The sequence below is a fragment of the Chrysemys picta genome, chromosome 5 (assembly GCF_011386835.1).
Source record: "Chrysemys picta bellii isolate R12L10 chromosome 5, ASM1138683v2, whole genome shotgun sequence".
Lineage (NCBI taxonomy): Eukaryota > Metazoa > Chordata > Testudines > Emydidae > Chrysemys > Chrysemys picta.
In genome coordinates, this window is record NC_088795.1 from 109,850,841 (window position 1) to 109,871,473 (window position 20,633).

Below are 20,633 nucleotides of genomic sequence, written 5' to 3' on the forward strand. Positions count from 1 at the left end.
TACGTTTGTGAAATAAAGTAATTTATTAAATGACTGGTTTTCTTACCTAACCTAAAATATGGATTGTTGCATGATTTATTATATTATAAGGGTATTGTTTTCTCAGCAATGATTTGTCAATCTGGTGTCACTCTGCCACTACTTGAAGGCAATAAAAGCGATAAAACTGTCAACGTTAAATTCATAGGTAGTGTTTTTAATAGTAGCTGAAGTTCCTCTGTTAGATGATGTATTGTTCGTTTTTGGTTTTTTAACCGTATTTAGTGAAACCTGTTTGATTTGTTGGTATGTTGGAAAGTTGCAAGTGTTAGCCCATTCTCTAGCATGAATAGCCAATACATTTAATAATCTTCCTTTAGTCTAAATAAAAATAAAGTTTTAAATTAATCACTACACATTGCTTACCTGGAATTAATTAAAATGTAGAGCTGAAAATATATGAAATATGTTTTCAAATGGCTCTTCATTGTGCAGTTTGAATAGTCTGAAAGATGTAGAATATATGAATTGTAATCTTAATCGCCTCCTCAGTGTCAGGTGTCCACTAGAAAAAACAAACATTCGGGGGTGGGGGTGTCTGTGTTCGACTATTCCACGTTAGAGAATGGGGGGGGGGAGAGAAAAAGATATCATCAAGGCTTAGAAACATTTTAAGAAAACTCTTGGTGATATTGACGAAACAGTGGGCGAGTGTGACTTTATAATAATTTCATGATTTATGCAGAGAGAATCGATGAAGTTTGATTCCTGTAATTTTAGGAATTTCTTGTTTACTTTTACATTAAATTATCAGTTTAACCAACAGACTTAAAGAAGTGGTATGTTTTATAACAAAATTAATAAGCATTTTATCCATTTGATTTAGTTTTGATTGATTTCAGAAATATTTATTAAATAAGGGCCTGATCCTGCAAAGTATTGAGTGCCGCCCTCTCTCTGTTGACTTCACTGGCAGTTGAGGGTGCTCAGCACCTTGCAGCATCAGTCCCTAGCAGAGCAGTGGAAAAGATGTGGCAAATCTTCAATTTCAGGTATGGACTTTCTTGTTTGAAAAGCTTAAAAATCCCACTGCTGTCTTCTTACCTGCCATTGTTAAAAAGTAACACCCCAGATTACAGTAACTGAAAGAGGTCAGGTTTTTTTTATTTGTTTTTGTTCATCTGACAGCATTCATGTATAGTCTGTGTGGCTGATTCCTCTGTATGAGGCACTGATCCTGTAAAATCTTACAGGTGTCCTTCACTTCACAGAGCTGTTGGCAGTGCTCAAAGTTAAGAATGTGCATATACGTTTGCAGGTTTGGGGTCTAAATTAGTAAATTTCCAGGGCCAGGGGGAAGAGGAGGGTGGAAGGTTGTGGCAGAAGAGAGGAGGGGGGAAAAAGAAAAACTCAAAACTACCAGAATTGACCGTGTCTGGGTATTAGGAGTACCACCGAAAACTACTTTTAATTATTGAATAGATTAAAGTTGAAGTGGATGGTAGCCCTCTTAAATGTCTTGTGCAGTTTTGCTTTTGGAGTATAGTACTGCATTTAACTGACAGAAGGGGAAAACAAAATATATTGTCTTAAAATATATTGGTAAATATCTGACTCTTAAAAGCCATTCCAGTAACTCATACCTGACAAATAATGGTTGATGTGGGAACAATTGTTTGTTTTTTTTAAGATGCTGACAGTAGTATTGGGTTTCTAATAATTCTGGCTTTAAAAGGATCTTATGCTTCTTATTGATGTGCCAAAAGACGAATTACCAAAGCTGACAGATTTCTTATTTGGTGTTTTCTTATTTGTGTCTCGTACTAGCTTGGTGATGTGATGGTGGACATTGCAAGTAACATTATGCTAGCTGATGAACGTGTTTTGTGGATGTCACAGAGAGAGGCCAAAGCTTGCACTAGAATTGTACAATGTTTACAGAGAATTGCTATGTATCGACTAGCAAATGGGGCTCAAGTTTACTCAACAGTAAGCATAAAGTTCCTTAATTTAAAGTAAACATTTCTGATTTATTTTGAAATGTGTTTTTTTTCCATATTTAATAGATTTTGACATTGTCTGATTTGTGCTTTGAGGTCTAGAATATTTGGAATTCCTAAAAGGAAAAAAAAATATTCTGACCAAATTAACCTGACAGTTATACAGAATGCTTTTCTGGTCTTTGTATAAAATTAATGTGCAGAATCCTTTGAAGATTGTTTGTTTGTTTTTATGTGGTATAAAGTTATTTAATGTCTATATGATTTTTCTTGTCACAGTACTCTCCAAATATTGCTCTGGAGGCTTATGTAATAAAGGCAACTGGCTTCACTGGGATGACATGCACTGTATTTCAGAAAGTGGCTGCATCAGACCGTACAGGACTTTCTGACTATGGGAGAAGAGATCCAGATGGAAACCTAGATAAGCAATTAAGCTTTAAGTGCAATGTTTCAAATACACTGTCAAGTTTGGCATTAAAGGTCTGACGCTTATTGTTTCTATATTGACTTATAAGACTTAATTAGAGATTAATTGGTTGGAAAGCGGGCTTAAATTAAGTTTCCAATGTTAAAATATTCTTACTGCAGTGTAATACAGAACAATTATTTAAGAACAAGGGCAGAGAAGCTACGAGAGGAATAAAGAAGTTGGTTTTGTGTTGCTTTTGGCTTAATTACTCAAAACAATTCTTAACGGACTGGTGTCTACATTTAACAAAAAGTATCTCCGCCACCATACTCTCAGGCTATATCTACACTATAGAGTTTTGTCGACAAAAGTTATGCCTTTGTTGTATGTCCAAACTATGTTCTTTGTGTTGGCAGAGTACATCTACACTGGAAGCTCTTGTATCAACATAGAGAGCAGTGCATTGTGGGTAGCGATCCCAATGTGCAACTAGCTGCAGGGTGCTTTGGGAAGAATTTGCAATGCCTCATGTCTCTTTTGCTGACAGAACTGTGTAGTGTAGACAAGGCATTAGACATGTACAGTATTTCAGCAGCATGGAAATTGAATTACCTCCTGACCTCTCTTTAATGTTCAGTACATTTATTTTGGTATGCTATCTGCATGTTACACTTAACTTTCAAGTTAAAATAAGTATCAGAGGGGTAGCCGTGTTAGTCTGGATCTGTAAAAAGCAACAAAGAGTCCTGTGGCACCTTATAGACTAACAGACGTATTGGAGCATAAGCTTTCGTGGGTGAATACTTATGCTCCAGTACGTCTGTTAGTCTATAAGGTGTCACAGGACTCTTTGTTGCAAGTTAAAATAAGTTACCTTTTAAGATACATTGACTTAACTCAAATTTTTTACTTTGACACACAGTCTAAACAAGTGTGTCTCATATGGTGATTGAGGACATATACATATCTAGATAAATACTGACAGTGTGAAGGAGTACAAACTAGAAAACAACTCTGACAGATTCATTTGTCTATATATAGGGGAAAGTACTTAACTCTGACTCCATGGAAAATCCATTTGTCATTAAATGCCAGTGTAGCTTATCAATTTGCCATTATTGCTTAATATATTGGACCTTCACTGCAGATCTGTACTGTACCAATAACTTGTGTACAAAATTGTAGATAATGCCCAGTGCTTGAATTATGAGGGGGAAAAAGGTAGGACCCCCCTGCACGAGCAGTCCTGCAGGCAACATGGAACGAGGTGCCAGGGTATCCTCTGGCTGACTCTTACGCTGCTATTCTCTACTCTGCCAGGGAAGAAATAAGGGAGCCAAACATGTCCCCCGGTGCCTTTTGAATAAGAATGGTGTAGCTCCTAAAAGTAGTAAGGGGGCTCGGCCCCCTTAAGTCCCTCCTGTAATTCAAGCACTGATAATACTGCTCCAAATGAAACAATTACAGCATTTACCTTTACATCTGCCTGTGTGCATGTCTGGCATTTGGCCTTGCCTGTCATGTCTAGCTCCCAAGAGATCTCCCAAAACATTAGGCATAGGCGCTGACTGGCATAGCCCTGGAGCACCCAAAGAAAAAAATTAGTGGGTGCTTAGCACCCACCGGCAGCCAAGCTTCCCACCCCTCCCCTCAGTGCCTCGTCCGCCAGTGGCCCCACTGATCAATTCCTCCCCCTCCCTCCCAGCGCCTCCCACTAGCCGCGTTTCAGCTTTGCAGGAGGTGCTGGGAGAGGGGTGGGGGCAGAACTGGATAGGGAAGAGGCAGGGGTTTGGGGGAAGGGGTGGAATGGGGGTGGGGCCTAAGTCGGAGTGGGAGGGGGTCAAGCACCCCTTTCTCACCCCCTCCCCCCAATGTAGAGAGGAAGTCGGCGCCTATAACTGTAGGAACTTTTTGTTAACAATTTGAGCTTTACTGGCTACCAGAAAGGTAACTATGTACAAAATCTCCCACCATCTTAAGAACATAAGAACAGCCATACTGAGTCAGACCAAAGGTCCATCTATCCCAGTATCCCGTCTTCTGACAGTGGCCAACAGGTGCCCCAGAAGGAATGAACAGAACAGGTAATCCTCAAGTGATCCATTCCCTGTCACTCATTCCCAGCTTCTGGCAATGATTAACAAATCATTCCATATTAAAGGTGTGTTAAGGTTTTTAGTTAAAGCATGTTTTGGTGGATTATTTGAAGCACTTCTCCGTCCAAAAAAATAATTAGAGTTTACAGTCCTGAGCTCTGTATAAACTTTGTTTCCTTCGGACACTGTTGCGAGGAAGGAAGCCCAACACTGATGAATTGGAGGAACTGCTAAATAAGACCAAAAAATCCCTTTTTTGTTCAGAGATTAATACTTCTTAAAATCTGTTTGTTTATAGAACACTATTGTAGAGGCTTCTATTCAACTGCCACCCTCCCTTTTTACACGAAAGCAGAAAAGAGAAATTAGGCCAGCAAATGAGTCCATCTACAAGCTTCAACTTATTGCATTTCGCAATGGAAAACTTTTCCCAGCAACAGGAAATTCAACAAATCTGGCAGATGATGGGAAACGACGTACCGTAGTAACACCAGTTATTCTCACCAAGATAGGTTTGTTTTTGGTTATTATTACATTTGTATGACCTTAGAAAAATATCAAAGCTTTAGAAGCCTGATCCTTGACATTATATTCAAGAGGTGTGCTAATGTTGTTTCAATTAGTGCACCTCTAAGAATCAGATATTATCCAACATTAATATTTACAGTGTGTTGAAAATTAAACATTTTTATATAAAATCAATTCCATAATTTTTTTTTTCCAAACAGATGGTTTAAGCCTCGCCAGTCACCACATTGCTATTAACGTGACACTGCGACGTATTGCTCATGGAGCAGATGCTGTTGCGGCACAATGGGACTTTGATTTGCTCAATGGTCAGGGAGGATGGAAGTCTGATGGATGTCACATTATCTCTTCAGATGAAAACATTACCACCATTCAGTGCTACTCCCTCAGTAACTATGCAGTCTTGATGGTATGGTATTTATTAAGGCTTTTTAATTTTAATCAGAAATAAAAAAATGTTCAGGAAAAATAGAGAAGTAAATGTTTTGCGTTTAGTATAATAAAATACTGTGGAAGTGGGGGGTATCCTCACACAAAGGAACTTCAGAACAATTTTCACGTGTTGTTTGTATTGGTTTAGATGTTGGCATAAAGTTTGGCTGAAAATGGTAGACTGTCAACACTAAATTTTACTGCAGAATATTTTAAAGACACAATAGGTTTTTCTTATGAAACTTTTCAGTATGGTATTATGGTATATAAATCTATTCTAATGAACTAATAATTGCCAGTCTGCTTTTGTGAACTTTAGATTCTAGGTCTAACAATGACAGCCTCAAATGAAGAATAGTAGGCAGGAGAGAAAATAATAGGAAATAACTTCTAGGCAACAATAGAACTTGTCAGCTTAGTTTTAGTGTCTATGGATATGAGGTTTTTGTCAGTTTCTCCACCCTGGCTTAGAGCCACTGAATGAAGATTGGTATAAAATGCCTATTCATCCGGTATTCATGATCATACTTCCTGGAAAAGTGAATGAATATATGAATATAAGAAAAAAGATTATGGTGTTTAGTTACTACACAAGTCAAAGTACAGTATTTGTTAAAGACATTCCTACAAATATTTTGATTTGAATGTCTCCCATGTATTGAGCTCAGTAAAATGATTACACCAATTCTGAAATACAGTGGCAGGAATGAAATAGTGAATTGAGGGAAGTGCCTTCCTCATAGTAGGTTATCTTTTTGTGACTGCTTGTTCCCAGAAGGCCCCTTCTCCCTAACTTAGCAAACAGTTGCTATTCTTCCTAAATGTACGTCTCCCAAGATATCACCTTATGGGGGAAAAGGCAAGGTGGAACAGTACATTTTGTTTCTGACAGGTAAAGCAACAGGGACTCTGCTTGTCTGCTTCCTTGTGCTGCTCTGATGGTTCCTATCACAGAGTTGGAAGAGCAGACCTCGAAAGTATAGATTGGGATACAAAATTGAGAACATCCGTATAAGAGGAAATCAGGTGAAATACATTTAGAAGTTACATTTGCAAAATTAAATTGCATAGCGGTATCATTATCCGTATTTATTACATTTGAGATGCTACATATGGTCTTAAAAATAAGTCAAACATTCTCTCCAAATCATGTTTTGAAGGAAAAAGAATAATTTGGAATAAGTAATGCATGAAAAATGTGGTGGCTTTTTATTACTATTTAGCAGAACAAACAGTTAAACTTTAAAAAAAATATTTAATAGAGAAGATTAAATGGTAGAATACCAAAAAGCAGTTTTTTTTAAAGAGGGGGACTTTGTAAGATTTGGCATGATGCCATAGTATATGGAGCCTTTTAAATGGGAGACAGCTTAAATGAAAAGTTGCTATTTTTGAATGGTTGAAGGTACTTTCATCATTACAATCCTAGAATTGGATACTCCTATTATTTCATCTTACTTTTTTACATTTAATCCTCTAAAATGTAATAGACTTTTTTAAACCTGAAATATGTTACCTACGCTTGTTCAACTTACGTTCAAGGAGGGATTTTACTTCAAGTTAAATATAATTCTGCCACCTGGAGGAAAGAAAATTAAGGAGATACACAATCTATATGTTTGCATAGACCATTAATCTGATTAGATTTCTATATTCACACATAAAGATTATATGGAACATTGTTGCTATGAGTGCATACACAATATTAAGTTTCCACAGGAAAATATTTTTTTGAAAAGGTTTAAGGTGACAAAACTACAAAATGACACTTAAGGATTTGAGCCTCAGTGCCTGAACACAACTTAATGAAGACAAATTACAAATGGGCTTTGTTGTCATTTTGTATTTTGACAGCGGAGCTGGGAGAAAGTGGTGTTTCTCAATAATGAACTTGCTTGTTCAGACACTTCTCCTGCAACTCTAACTTTCCCTTACAGGAAGGGTGATTGCGTGATTTTTCTTCTCTTAAATTAATTGTTTATTATAGTGCCATTATTTAAGGCTTTAATGTTGATGGACAAATATCAAAAGATTTGATTTAGATAAGCATCAGAATTTATGGTAGTTTTTCAGAACTGCCACACTATTTGAGCAATTACCTTCTCCAAGCAGGCATTGATCTCGCTTTACCTTTAGATAGAGTTGCTCCATTTTACAACCTTTAGAGATTGTAGACAGTTTACCTTCTGTTTTTCGATTGATGGTTTTTGTTTAACTGCTTTCTAGTTGTGAAGACTGTAAGACACGCAAGTAATATTTGTGCCGTTATCTGAATCCCAGTACTTTGCATTTGTACATGCAAGATTATGGAATGTGGTGAGACCACTGTGCTAGAGATGTATAGAGAAATAAGTGATAATATTTTCTCCTGTAGTCTACCTCTCTGTATGCATTTCAGAACATTACACTACATCTTCTCTATATCTACACTAATAATGAGGAGACACATAATGCAAACCCAATTCTAGCTGTTTAATAAGCTGGAGCACAAGTATGATTTTTATATAAGTAATGTGTATAACAAATGTTCAGTTAATTCATTAATCTGAACTAATAGTACGGGTAGCTTCATGTGGCTTGGTGAGTTCTGTGGGCTAAGACAAGAATTGGATTCTGGGCTATTAGAATACTTTGGAGCACAGGGAGGCTGATAAAGATTATCACAGAAATGTAAATCTTTGGTGTAAGTATACTTGGACTGAGTGAGATGAGATGGACTAGATGAGGCAAATTATCATAGGAAGATATGATGGTTTTATAATCTGGAAGAGAAGATGACACACCAGGAAGGCATAGTCTTCTTACAAATCAAGGAAGCTGTTAAAGCACTGAAGAATGGGAACCTGTAACTCTAGAATATTGACTGCACGCTTTGTGATGAACCATGCAAAAAGTCACAGATGTTGTGTTATGTGCCAACAAGTTATACCGATGAACAGATCAGGATGTTTCTATGTAAGCTTGCAGAGCATTCTTGGCAAGATCAGTACTTACGACGTTGTTAACCTCATGGGAGAGCTAAATCCACAGGTTGGTGGCAGTAATATTGGATATGAGTGCATTATGGACAGACATGGCATCCCAGGGCAGATTGACAATGGAAAATATTTTGTCCAGCTCTGCAGCCTAAACAGTCTTTGTACTGGGGATACACTGTTTCCATGTGAGGAAAGAGACAAACTGACATGGACATCAAATTATGGCTTCACCCAGAAACAGCTTGATCATATTGCCATCAATATGCTCTGGAGATCAATGTTGGATGCCAGGGTATACACAAGTGCCGAGTTCTTGTTATTGGAACAATCAAAACTAAAGCCGGTAACACCGTGTGAGGTAGAGGATATGTACGATACTAGAAAGTTAGTGGATCCAGAAGTGAAGACGCATTTAAGCTGCAGTTTAGCAATAGATCTGAATAGCTGAAGACGTGGATGGTCATAGAAGAACAGTGACAGTTTTTCAAAGAAGTAATTGTGAATGCTACCAGGATCACAGTAGAGGTAAGAAGATCTAAGAAAAGAATAGCTCCAACCAAATACACAGAGGCTTGTTGAAAAGAGGAAAGAATTAAGCGAATTCAGTAAGAATGAGACTGCAGCAAAAGAGCTATTCTGCAACAAGAGTATGCAGACAAAAACAGGGAAGCTAAAAAATCAGCCAGAAGAGGTGAGAGAATGGATGGAAAGTAAAGTAATAGAAGCCAAGGAGCCATACAAGAGAAGAGATTCTTAAAAGCTTTTTCTAGTCTCCAGACAACTGTCATCACAACTCTTAAACTGTTGTGGCATTGTGAAGGCTCAAGATGGTACAATTTTAACCACAGAGGAAGGGCCGAAAGCCCATTGGATGGAAAGTTCTAGCTGGTTGAGTACAGCCTGGTAATCTTTAACACATTGATGGAACCGAAGAAATAGCAGACTTACCTATATCAGTAGAAGTAAAAGCGTTTGAGGAAGTAACTGAAGAGTGGTAAGGGGTAAGACAAATTAAAAAAAAAAAATGGAGATATCCTATCTCCTAGAACTGGAAGGGACCTTGAAAGGTCATCAAGTCCAGCCCCCTGCCTTCACTAGCAGGAGCAAGTACTGATTTTGCCCCAGATCCCTAAGTGGCCCCCTCAAGGATTGAACTCACAACCCCGGGTTTAGCAGGCCAATGCTCAAACCACTGAGTCATCCCTCCCCCAGTGTATGATAAGATAGATGCTGAAATGTTAAAAGCTGGAGAAGCAGTGATGGTGAATTATTATGTGCAGGTTGTACAGAATGTTTGGGGACAAGAGAGCTGCCCTAAAGACTGGAGAAGGTGTCATCTGTAGAAATCCCTAAAAAGGGTGACCAGCTAATTTGTGTTAACGGGACCTGGTTTGTACCTGGAAAGTGTTTTGCATTATTATTTTGAGTAGGATGAAAATAGCTGGTAAGTACTCTGGGAAGAACAGACTAGATTTTGATCTTGTTGTAGGTAGTGTTCAGACCAGATTTACACCTTGAGAAGACTTACTGAAAAAGGTTTTAAATACCAGCAGAAGATGTTTTTTTAACGTCTTTGATTTTACAAAAGCATTTGATAGTGGCCCCTGAGAAGCCGTCTGGAAGATCCTGAGATGCTATGGAATTCCAGCAAAGATTCTTTCTTAAGGTCTGATCCAAACCTCATTGAAGTCAATGGAAATCGTTACATTGACTTCAGTGGGTTTTGTATCCTGATTGTATCCTGTTGCAATATGCATATTTAGAATATTTCCCCAGAAGACCGTTCTTGCTGCCTCTAATAAATGTTATTCTCCTCCTCTGAGTTCCCCTAACATGTCACTGTCTTTCTTATAATGTGTTCATTCCAGAGGCTAAATTGCTAGGGCTCTTGGGTCTTTTTTGTTTTTTGATGCCTTATTGCACTGTAAATTCCTGTCTGATTTTTTTCTGGCAAGGCTCTTAGTGTTATTGCTTGCCAGATTTGTACCTCCTATTTGGGTCAGATTATTTTCTTCGGATATATTAGCTTGAGTTGTTCCAAGTGGTCTCATTCCATCTGATGGAATTTTTACTATTTTTTTATTAAAGTATTTTATATGTAATGGTTGTATATATGTAATGTATATGAATTTTGGTTGCAAATTCAAGCAATTCAAAATTAGAAAATACCAGAATTAATATTGCTCATACAACCTTAATTATGTCCCTGTGCATGTATGCAGTATGATAGTCTTTAATTACATGATCATAAACTATTTATACTGTAGGATCCCTGTAGGATCCCTGCCTCAATCAGTCATCCACAGTGGAATAGACATAGGAACCAGCACTCGAAGAAGAGTTACTTACCCTATAGTAATTGGAAGCTCTTTGAGATGTGGGGTCCTTATCTGTATTCCACAACCCACTCTCCTTCCCCTCTGCTTTGGATCTTCTCTGATTGAGATAAAGAAGGAACTGGGGAGGTGGTTGGTCCACCCAGCCTTTTATCTCCTCCGTCAGAGGCATGAGGTGAGCCATTCTCTGGCTCTGGGCACATGGCGTGCATGCATACCAACACTGGAATACAGCTAGGGGACCATGCATCTCAAATCTCCAGGTACTATAAGGTAAGTAACTCTCTCTCATTTATAATGGCGAATGTATTCTCCCCACTCCAAAAACCAAAAACAAAACCCACAAATACAGACTTTAACAAAATACTCTGAAAAGTGGATGTTTAGCAGCTCTCACTTAAACTGTAGCGGACAGCTTGCCTTCTCTGGACATTTTCACATAACACCATATTCAAAGATTTTACAACACAGCATTTTAGGGCTATTTAAATTTGGGGACTGTTCTTTCTGGTGCTTCCTCATGAGATCTTTACATGCAGTAGTACATACATGCACTCAGCCACACATTCACACCCTAAAATAATAAAAAGACTGGGCCATCTCCCAGCTAATAAATACAAGACAAAAAAATAAAGAGGAAGAAAAAGGAATTAGTACCCTTCTTCTTCGAGTGCTTGCTCATATCAATTCCAATTAGGTGTGCGCGCACCGCGTGCACGATCGTCGGAGAATTTTCTACCCTAGCAACACCGGCGGGTCAGCTGTGGAGCCCCCTAGAGTGGCGCTTTCATGGCGCTGGATATATACCCCAGCCGACCCGGCGCCCCCTCAGTTCCTTCTTACCGCCCCTGACGGTCGTTGGAACTGTGGAGCGCGGCATAGCTGTTCTCCACTCTCCCTAGCTTATTCCGTTTGTAGATAGTTGTAGTTATAGTTGTAGTTGTTATATAGTTAGATAGTTGTTCAGTTTACTATTAATAGTTGTATATAGTTAAAGGGGATTAAGGGGGTTGTTCTTTCCCCCTTTTTCCCCCGGCGCGTAGCCGGGCTCATGCCCAAGGCTCCCGGCTTTAAGCAGTGCGCGTCCTGCGCTAAGCCTATGCCCACAAGCGACCCGCACGACTCGTGTCTGAGGTGCCTGGGAGAGTCCCATCAAACAGATAAGTGCAAGATCTGTAAGGCCTTCAGACCGAGAACCAAAAAGGAGCGGGACTTTCGGCTTCGACAACTCCTCATGGAGGCGGCACTTAGCCCAGACGCTCCATTGGCGCGTCAAGCCCCAGCGCCAAGCGCCTCGGTGCGCAGTGCCCCGGCGGCACCGACTGCCCCGGCACCGCGAGTGGCGTCGGACAAGCCTCCGCGGCACCAGACCCCTTCGGCACCGCACCCGCCGCAAGTGCCTCGGCGCCGTTCGTTATCGCCGGGACATAAGAAATCCCGTAAGGCGCAGGAGACTGCCGTCCTGAAGACGCCGGCCCCCCTGGTGCCGGGGGTAGAGCCGCGTCCACCGGCGGAGCACCAAAAGCAGGTGCCTCCGGCACAGTCGACTCCGGCTCCGAGGCCATTGAGTCCGGTGCAGACGGGATCACCACCACGACCAGCGGTGGTACCGTGCCTCCCGTCGACCCCAGAGACCTTTGCGACGGCGAGAGACTTGATTGCTCTCACGGAGCCGGCACCGCCCCAATCACCGGCACCGTTGGCACCGTTGGCCCCTCGTCCGGTGCAATCCAGGGGGAAACCTGCCTTGATGCGCCCACCATCTCAAGGGCTGGAACCACGGCACCGATCCAGGTCCCGAAGCAGGTCCCCACGCCGCTCGCAGTCCCGGCGCCGAATATCACCTCGGCACCGGTCGTACTCGCGGCTAAGATCATCGTCGCGGCACCGTTCTACGTCCCGGCACCGTTATGATCGTCGGTACCGTTCGACATCAAGACGTAGCTCCCGGCACCGTTACGAGCGACGCTCGACGTCGAGGGGCCGCTCTCGGCACCGGGCCTACTCGAGATCGCCATCTAGGTCCAGGTCGGACTCTCGGCACCAACGCGGTCATCGGCACCGATCCCGATCTCGGCACCGCTCACCGGCACCGCATAGAGACAGAACGTCTCCAGACCGGCACCGTATCTCCCAGAGCTCATCTCGGCGCGGTCCGCACCGCCATGGCCTTCGAGATCGGTGTCTCGCTCCTCCGATGGGGCATCGAGATCGGCATACCCCCCTCAGGGGCAGGCCGAGGAACCGGACATGGGCCACTGGCAGGAGATAGCGGAGGATCCCGCTCAAGGTCCTTCGCACTGGTCCTTCTGGACCCCGTGGGCGTACCACCAGGCACAAGGGGCTCCACGACCATCAGCCTCTTGCTCGGTGCACTCTGAGAGAAGGGCCCCAGAGTCCACCATCTCTCGCCCTCCTCCAGGGGGCATGGAGGCTTCCGTGCCCGCACCACCTGACGTCCTGGACCCAGGGGCAGGTGATGCTCCGCTCCAGGGCTCATTGGACCAGGACCCGCCCTTGGATCCCTTACCGCCTGAGGCATCTTCCTCATTTTCCCCAGATGAGGCAGTGGCGGGCACGTCGAGCACAGGTCCACCCCCGATAGATCTCCGGGCACACCAGGACCTATTACGTAGGGTGGCGCGTAATATGGACCTACAAGCAGAGGAGATAGTGGAGGTGCAGGACCCCATTGTAAACATCCTCTCTGCGGATGCCCCATCCAGAGTGGCGTTGCCCCTGATCCGTACGATCCAGGCTAACGCCAATACGATATGGCAAACTCCTGCCTCTATTCCACCCACTGCCAGAGGGGTGGAAAGAAAATACTTTGTCCCCTCAAAGGATTATGAGTACTTGTATACTCATCCCCAGCCGTGTTCACTGGTGGTGTCATCAGTGAATGCAAGGGAGCGCCACGGTCAACAGGCCGCAGCGCCCAAATCGAAGGAAGCTAAGCGCCTCGATTTGTTTGGGCGTAAGGTTTACTCAGCCGGAGGGTTACAACTCAGAGCGGCTAACCAGCAGGCGCTCCTGAGCCGCTATAACTTTAATTCCTGGAACTCTATGGGGAAGTTCAAGGAATTGGTCCCCCAAGACTCCAGGGAAGAGTTCGGGGCCTTGGTGGAGGAGGGTAAGAAGGTGGCACGGACCTCCTTACAGGTCTCCTTGGACATAGCAGACTCGGCTGCGAGAACCCTGGCTTCAGGTATCGCTATGCGGAGGATCTCCTGGCTCCAGGTTTCGGGTTTGCCTCCGGAACTGCAGCAAACCCTGCAGGATTTGCCCTTTGAGGGACACGGATTGTTTTCAGATAAGACGGACTCTCGTCTGCAGAGCCTCAAGGACTCCAGAACAATCATGCGCTCCCTGGGGATGCATGTTGCGGGTCCCCAGCGCAGGCCATTTAGGCCCCAGCCTCAGCGATTCTACCCCCCCCCCCCCCCACCTTGTCAGAGACAGGACTCTGCCAGAAGGCGGGGGCGAGGTGGTAGGAGAAGGTGGATCGACCCTCAACCTGGTCAGAACCAGGGGCCACCAAGGCCACCTTCAGGCCCCAGGCAGAACTTTTGAAGGTGCGGTCGAGGATGGCGCCCCAGTCATTCCCCAGGATCCAGCCCCCTCCTTTCGGGATCGCCTCTCCCATTTCCACCGTGCTTGGTCCCTTATAACCTCGGACCGTTGGGTCCTTCGCACGGTGGAGAGGGGATACGCTCTCCAGTTTTCTTCTTCCCCCCCCCCTCACCCCCCCTCCCCGTCCCTCTTCAGGGACCCTTCTCACGAGCAACTTCTTATACAGGAGGTTTCTAGGCTCCTATCTATGGGGGCCATAGAGGAGGTTCCATTAGAGTTAAGGGGCAGGGGATTTTATTCCCGCTACTTCCTGATCCCCAAGTCCAAAGGGGGTCTGTGACCCATCTTAGACTTGCGCGGACTCAACAAATTCGTAGTAAAGTTGAAGTTCCGCATGGTCTCTTTGGGAGGCCATTATCCCTTCCCTCGATCCTGGAGACTGGTTCGCCGCCCTCGACATGAAGGACGCATACTTCCATATAGCAATCTACCCGCCTCACAGGCGCTTCCTACGCTTTGTGGTAAACAAGGTGCATTACCAATTTGCAGTCCTTCCCTTCGGCCTATCCTCGGCCCCAAGGGTGTTCACAAAATGTATGGCCGTCGTGGCGGCATACCTTCGTCGGCAAGGGATACAGGTGTTCCCGTACCTAGACGACTGGCTGGTACGCGGTCGCACCAAAGAGCAAGTTCGAGCTCACGTCCACATAATAGTGCACACATTCAACGAGTTGGGCATCCTACTCAACGAGGAGAAATCCACTCTAGAGCCTACTCAGAGAACAGAATTTATCGGCGCAGTCCTAGACTCCGGACGTGCACAAGCTATCCTACCAGACAATCGCTTTCATACCATCACGAGCCTCATTCAAGGGCTCAGGGCCTTCCCAACTACCACGGTGAGGTCGTGCCTTACCCTGCTGGGTCACATGGCTTCTTGCACGTACGTAACCAGGCATGCCAGACTTCGGCTTCACCCACTCCAGACCTGGGTGTCATCGGTATACCGCCCATATCGGGACAGCCTGAACATGGTGATCACGGTCCCGAACTCGGTCCTGACCTCCCTCACCTGGTGGCTAGATCACAGTGTGGTTTGCGAGGGGATGCCGTTTCACGCCCCACAACCCTCCCTGCACCTAGTCACAGACGCTTCATCTCTGGGTTGGGGTGCCCATCTCAACGAACACCATACCCAGGGCCTGTGGACTGCACCCCAGCTATCCCTGCACATCAATGTTCGGGAACTGATGGCGGTGCGTTTGGCGTGCCAAGCATTTCTCAATCTCCCACGTGGCCGCTGTGTGTTAGTTCTCATCGACAACACCACGGCCATGTTTTACATCAACAGGCAAGGAGGAGCACGTTCGTCGACTCTATGCCAAGAGGCGATTCGCCTATGGGACTTCTGCATCGCCCACTCAATCCATCTCACGGCATCGTTCCTCCCTGGAGTCCAGAACACTTTAGCAGACCGACTCAGCAGGTCCTTTCAGACGCACGAGTGGTCTATCCGTCCGGACATCATATATTCCGTTTTCCAGAGGTGGGGGTTTCCCCAGGTAGACCTGTTTGCATCTCGAGCCAACAGGAAGTGCCACGTGTTCTGCTCCCTACAAGGGCGAGCTCCGGGCTCTCTCTCGGATGCGTTTCTCCTTCCCTGGAAAGACCACCTGTTTTACGCCTTCCCTCCATTTCCTCTGGTCCACAAGGTGCTGCTCAAATTACGCAGAGACCAGGCACAAGTAATTCTAGTCGCTCCAGCGTGGCCGAGACAACACTGGTACACCACACTGTTAGAGCTCTCGGTTCAGACACCGATCCCGCTCCCATTGTGTCCAGATCTCATCTCTCAGGACCACGGCCGACTACGTCACCCCGACCTACAATCACTCCACCTCACGGCGTGGTTGCTCCATGGTTCACCCAGGCAGAGCAGCAATGCTCGCACTCTGTCCAGCAGATTCTGCTGAGCAGTAGGAAGCCTTCAACACGGACCACGTACTTGGCCAAGTGGAAGCGGTTCTCCTGTTGGTGCGAACAACGAGCCACGTCCCCGTTACAGGCACCTATTCCTCTCATATTGGAATATCTCCTCTCCCTAAAACAGCAGGGTTTGGCGATATCTTCAATTAGAGTTCACCTGGCCGCTATATCGGCCTTTCACCCAGGGGAACTCGCGTCCTTGGTATTCTCTAACCCAATGGTCGTTAGATTCCTCAAGGGCTTAGACCGGATGTACCCACAACAGCGTCAGCCCGTTCCGACGTGGGATCTCAACCTGGTTCTCTCCAAGCTCAAAGGTCCTCCATTCGAGCCACTGGCCACCTGTTCACTTCTGTACCTATCCTGGAAGACAGCCTTCCTTGTAGCCATCACCTCAGCAAGGCGCGTTTCTGAACTCAGGGCGCTTACATCCGAGCCCCCTTACACAGTTTTCCATAAGGATAAAGTGCAGCTTCGTCCACATCCTGCCTTTCTTCCTAAGGTGGTCTCTCCATTTCACATGAATCAGGATATATTTCTCCCAGTCTTCCATCCTAAACCACATGCTACTTGCCATGACCAGCGTTTGCATTCTTTGGACGTACGCAGGGCCCTGGCTTTCTATATTGACCTCACAAGGCACTTTAGAAAGACGACGCAACTCTTTGTTGCAGTGGCCGACCGAATGAAAGGCTTACCGGTCTCCTCACAACGCCTATCCTCCTGGATCATGTCTTGCATCCGGACTTGCTATGACCTGGCAGGTGTCTCAACACCGCACCTCACCGCTCACTCCACGAGGGCCCAAGCTTCCTCGACTGCTTTCCTGGCTCAAGTTCCGATCCAGGACATTTGTAGAGCTGCAGTTTGGTCATCAGTCCACACATTTACAGCTCACTACGCACTAGTACAGCAGTCCAGGGACGATGCTGCATTCGGATCAGCGGTTTTGCACACAGCAATGTCTCACTCCGACCCCACCACCTAGGTAAGGCTTGGGAGTCACCTAATTGGAATCGATATGAGCAAGCACTCGAAGAAGAAAAGACGGTTACTCACAGTTGTAACTGTTGTTCTTCGAGATGTGTTGCTCATATCCATTCCAAACCCGCCCCCCCTTCCCCACTGTCGGAGTAGCCGGCAAGAAGGAACTGAGGGGGCGCCGGGTCGGCTGGCGTATATATCCAGCGCCATGAAGGCGCCACTCTAGGGGGCTCCACAGCCGACCTGCCGGTGTTGCTAGGGTAGAAAATTGTCCGACGATCGTGCACGCGGCGCGCGCACACCTAATTGGAATGGATATGAGCAACACATCTCGAAGAACAACAGTTACAACGGTGAGTAACCGTCTTTTCAGCTCTCATGGCTGTGAAACTCATACGATATAGGAGTTGTAAATGCAGTCAAGGAATCAGGCAATGAAGTAGCTTGTAGTACTGTAGTCATGGTACTTCATGCTTTTAGGGTCTTTGGGTACTAGCAGACTGATCAGGCTGGAATAGCCCATGGTTTTGACTTCCAGGGAGCTAAGAATGTCAGTCTCTGATCAGGTGTCTTGCTTATCTGAAAGACTACAAGTCCTTTTGCATTTACCTTGCTGTATATCATTGAGGTTCTAGCTTGCTGCCCCTTACAGTACCTCCCATGAGGTCTCTGGGCCTTGGGTGTGAAATACGCCTTTAAGCCCTAAAACCTGGTCCCTTCACATCGAAGTGGCAAGTTTTGGTCAAATGTGAGTCTAAGAAAGTCACATTTGAGACAGCAGTTTCCTTAAAATATCCACTGTTGTGACCATATGCAGTGTGAATCCTGAAATATCAAAAATGAAGCCAGCTTTGAGGGAGTTGCCCTAGTTCAGTCCTCCAGGTAAATAGTTCAGTTACACATGATAACAGCATCCAAAAGAAGGCCTCAAAAAGGTCCATGTAAAAATTGCCTAAAGGAAACAATCATTTCATCATGCATTCCTCAGCATTTCTTTATTGTAAACTTAGATGTGTCTTGACAGCTGTCACATCTTTTCCTTTGCAACAAGAGAATTGAGGAATTGACCATTGAGCTTTAACTGGGTAAAAGTGCACAACTACCCTTTAGTGCAGTGGCTCTCAAAGCCGGTCCGCCGCTTGTTCAGGGAAAGCCCCTGGCGGGCCGGTTTGTTTATCTGCTGCGTCCGCAGGTTCGTCTGATCGCGGCTCCCACTGGCCAACGTTCAACGTTCCAGGCCAATGGGGGCTGCGGGAAGGGCGGCCAGCACATCCCTCTGCCCGCGCCGCTTCCCGCAGCCCCCATTGGCCTGGAGCAGCGAACCGCAGCCAGTGGGAGCCGCGATCGGCCAAACCTGCGGATGCAGCAGATAAAGAAACCGGCCCGGCCCGCCAGGGGCTTTCCCTGAACAAGCGGCGGACTGGCTTTGAGAACCACTGCTTTACTGTAGTTTCCCTTTAAGTTTATACTAGTTCTGTATTCTTATATACACTATTTCTCACAATAAGCAACTTTAATTCTAACAGTTCCTGAAAAGTTTTGAATACTTAACTGTGCAACCTCAACATCCTTTCAATGTAACTTTTATTATTTATTAATATACATACACAAACTCATCTAGTCGTTTTGTCACTATCAGTACTAAAAAAGGACATATATACAGCAATTTAGTGGGGTTTTGGAATATTATCATACTTAAATTTCAGGTCTCCATATCTGTACCCTAAAGAGTTATATCTTAGTAATCTTAATCATTTTACAAAAAAGTGTATATTATTGTCAGTTACTGAAATGTAATAGTAATTCAAATGACTTTTTTACTGCTTGTACAAACCAAACACATATAAGTACTATGTGTGTTGAATGTATTTTAACAGTAAAGTGGGTGAATTCCTAATAGCCCCATTGTAAATTGCTTACTTAATTAAACTTGAATACATGAAGTTAAAATGTTGTGTTAAAGCTTTTATGATTCATTCACACTGAATTGCAGTGACTTGCAGACTTTACTATATGTTTACTGATATGACTTGAAATATATTCCCAGTATGTTCTTTTGGATTTTAAAATGAAAGTCCTAGTTACTTATTTTGCCCATCACCAAAGTGGGAGAAAAAAGCTGACTAATGCCACTTTTTTTTTTTTCTGTCAGGATTTGGCAGGAGGTGAATTGTATACCCAACCAGCTGCTCTCTTGCATCCAGTTATTTATGCTACTTCTATAGTTCTGCTAATGTGCCTCTTGATGATCATAGTCAGCTATATATACCACCATGGGTAAGAAATAAAAATAATGGAGATTTATGTAATGCAGACCTCAAGTTACACTTACACTTAGACTTATTGGATGAAATCAAGCAAACATTAATATAAAGAGGCTTGGAAGGATTCTTTTTTTTTTCCCCCTAGTAAATATCAGTTTTATCGCACACATACAAACGAACAAAAAATATTTCCATTATTGATGATCAAAGTTTACAGATAGGCAAAGTAAGAAAAATACTCCCTGAGAAGTTCAGAATTTTATTTAAGGCTGTCTTTAAATAGTTACTTTGTATATTTTGACATGTGCTGTTGACAATTTGTTTTAATGGTTGTAAAGCTTTAACTAATTGAATCTCAAGGGTTATAAAGCTTTAACTGTTTGAATCTCAGTGTCTCTTGTCACTGAATAGTCTGACAACCACCATAATTTCCCCAAATGTGAACATGAAAATCGAAGAAAATTGAAAAAATGCTTAAAAATAAACATAAATATAAAAAACAATTGAATTCTGTGAAGCCTAAATGTACATCAGTGTTAAGAATTACTAGCCCAGGCATATATGGTATTGAGCCATGTCAAAATCTAAGTTTTAAAAGTCCAGCTTCAGACTCGTACACAGTTCAGAATGTTGTCACGTATTATTCTTTAAGTTATGAAATCCTACAGCAAAGTTGTCTCATGCATGCCTCTCATACATACCTTATCACAAATAGTGTTTTATATACTAAAGCCCAAATTTTCAGCCAAACCTCCTTTTTTGACTGGCACATTTTGTACCACCGAATTGTATCTGAATATTTTGCTCCTGCAAATAAATGGTTGGTGCAAATATCCGTGATTAAATGGAAATGGATTTGACAACTAAGCCTTAATACTATGTATGCCTACATTTCTTTCCTCCTTGTACACGAAGTAAGAAACCCCTCTTTAGAATTAAGGACCTGTTTTTAAAGATATTGCTGAGCACAGCAATGCCTAAGTCTCATGTTCAAAAAGGATTAGGTACTTGAAGCCATGACTGTGTTTCTGAAAGATAAGCATGCGTTATATAGACTAAAATATT

General features: G+C 43.8%; 1 protein-coding gene across 8 annotated transcripts in view; it reads left to right on the forward strand.

The window, feature by feature from the left end:
* The window catches only part of ADGRA3 (adhesion G protein-coupled receptor A3), a 182,385-nt gene that overhangs the window by 144,981 nt on the left and 16,771 nt on the right, over positions 1-20,633 (forward strand). For all 8 annotated transcript variants that reach the window (XM_042855418.2, XM_042855417.2, XM_042855419.2 and 5 more), the window contains 5 exons: positions 1,807-1,968; positions 2,259-2,462; positions 4,786-4,999; positions 5,216-5,424; positions 19,457-19,581. In XM_042855418.2, the coding sequence (XP_042711352.1) occupies positions 1,807-1,968; positions 2,259-2,462; positions 4,786-4,999; positions 5,216-5,424; positions 19,457-19,581 (914 nt within the window). The remainder of the gene's footprint in view (positions 1-1,806; positions 1,969-2,258; positions 2,463-4,785; positions 5,000-5,215; positions 5,425-19,456; positions 19,582-20,633) is intronic.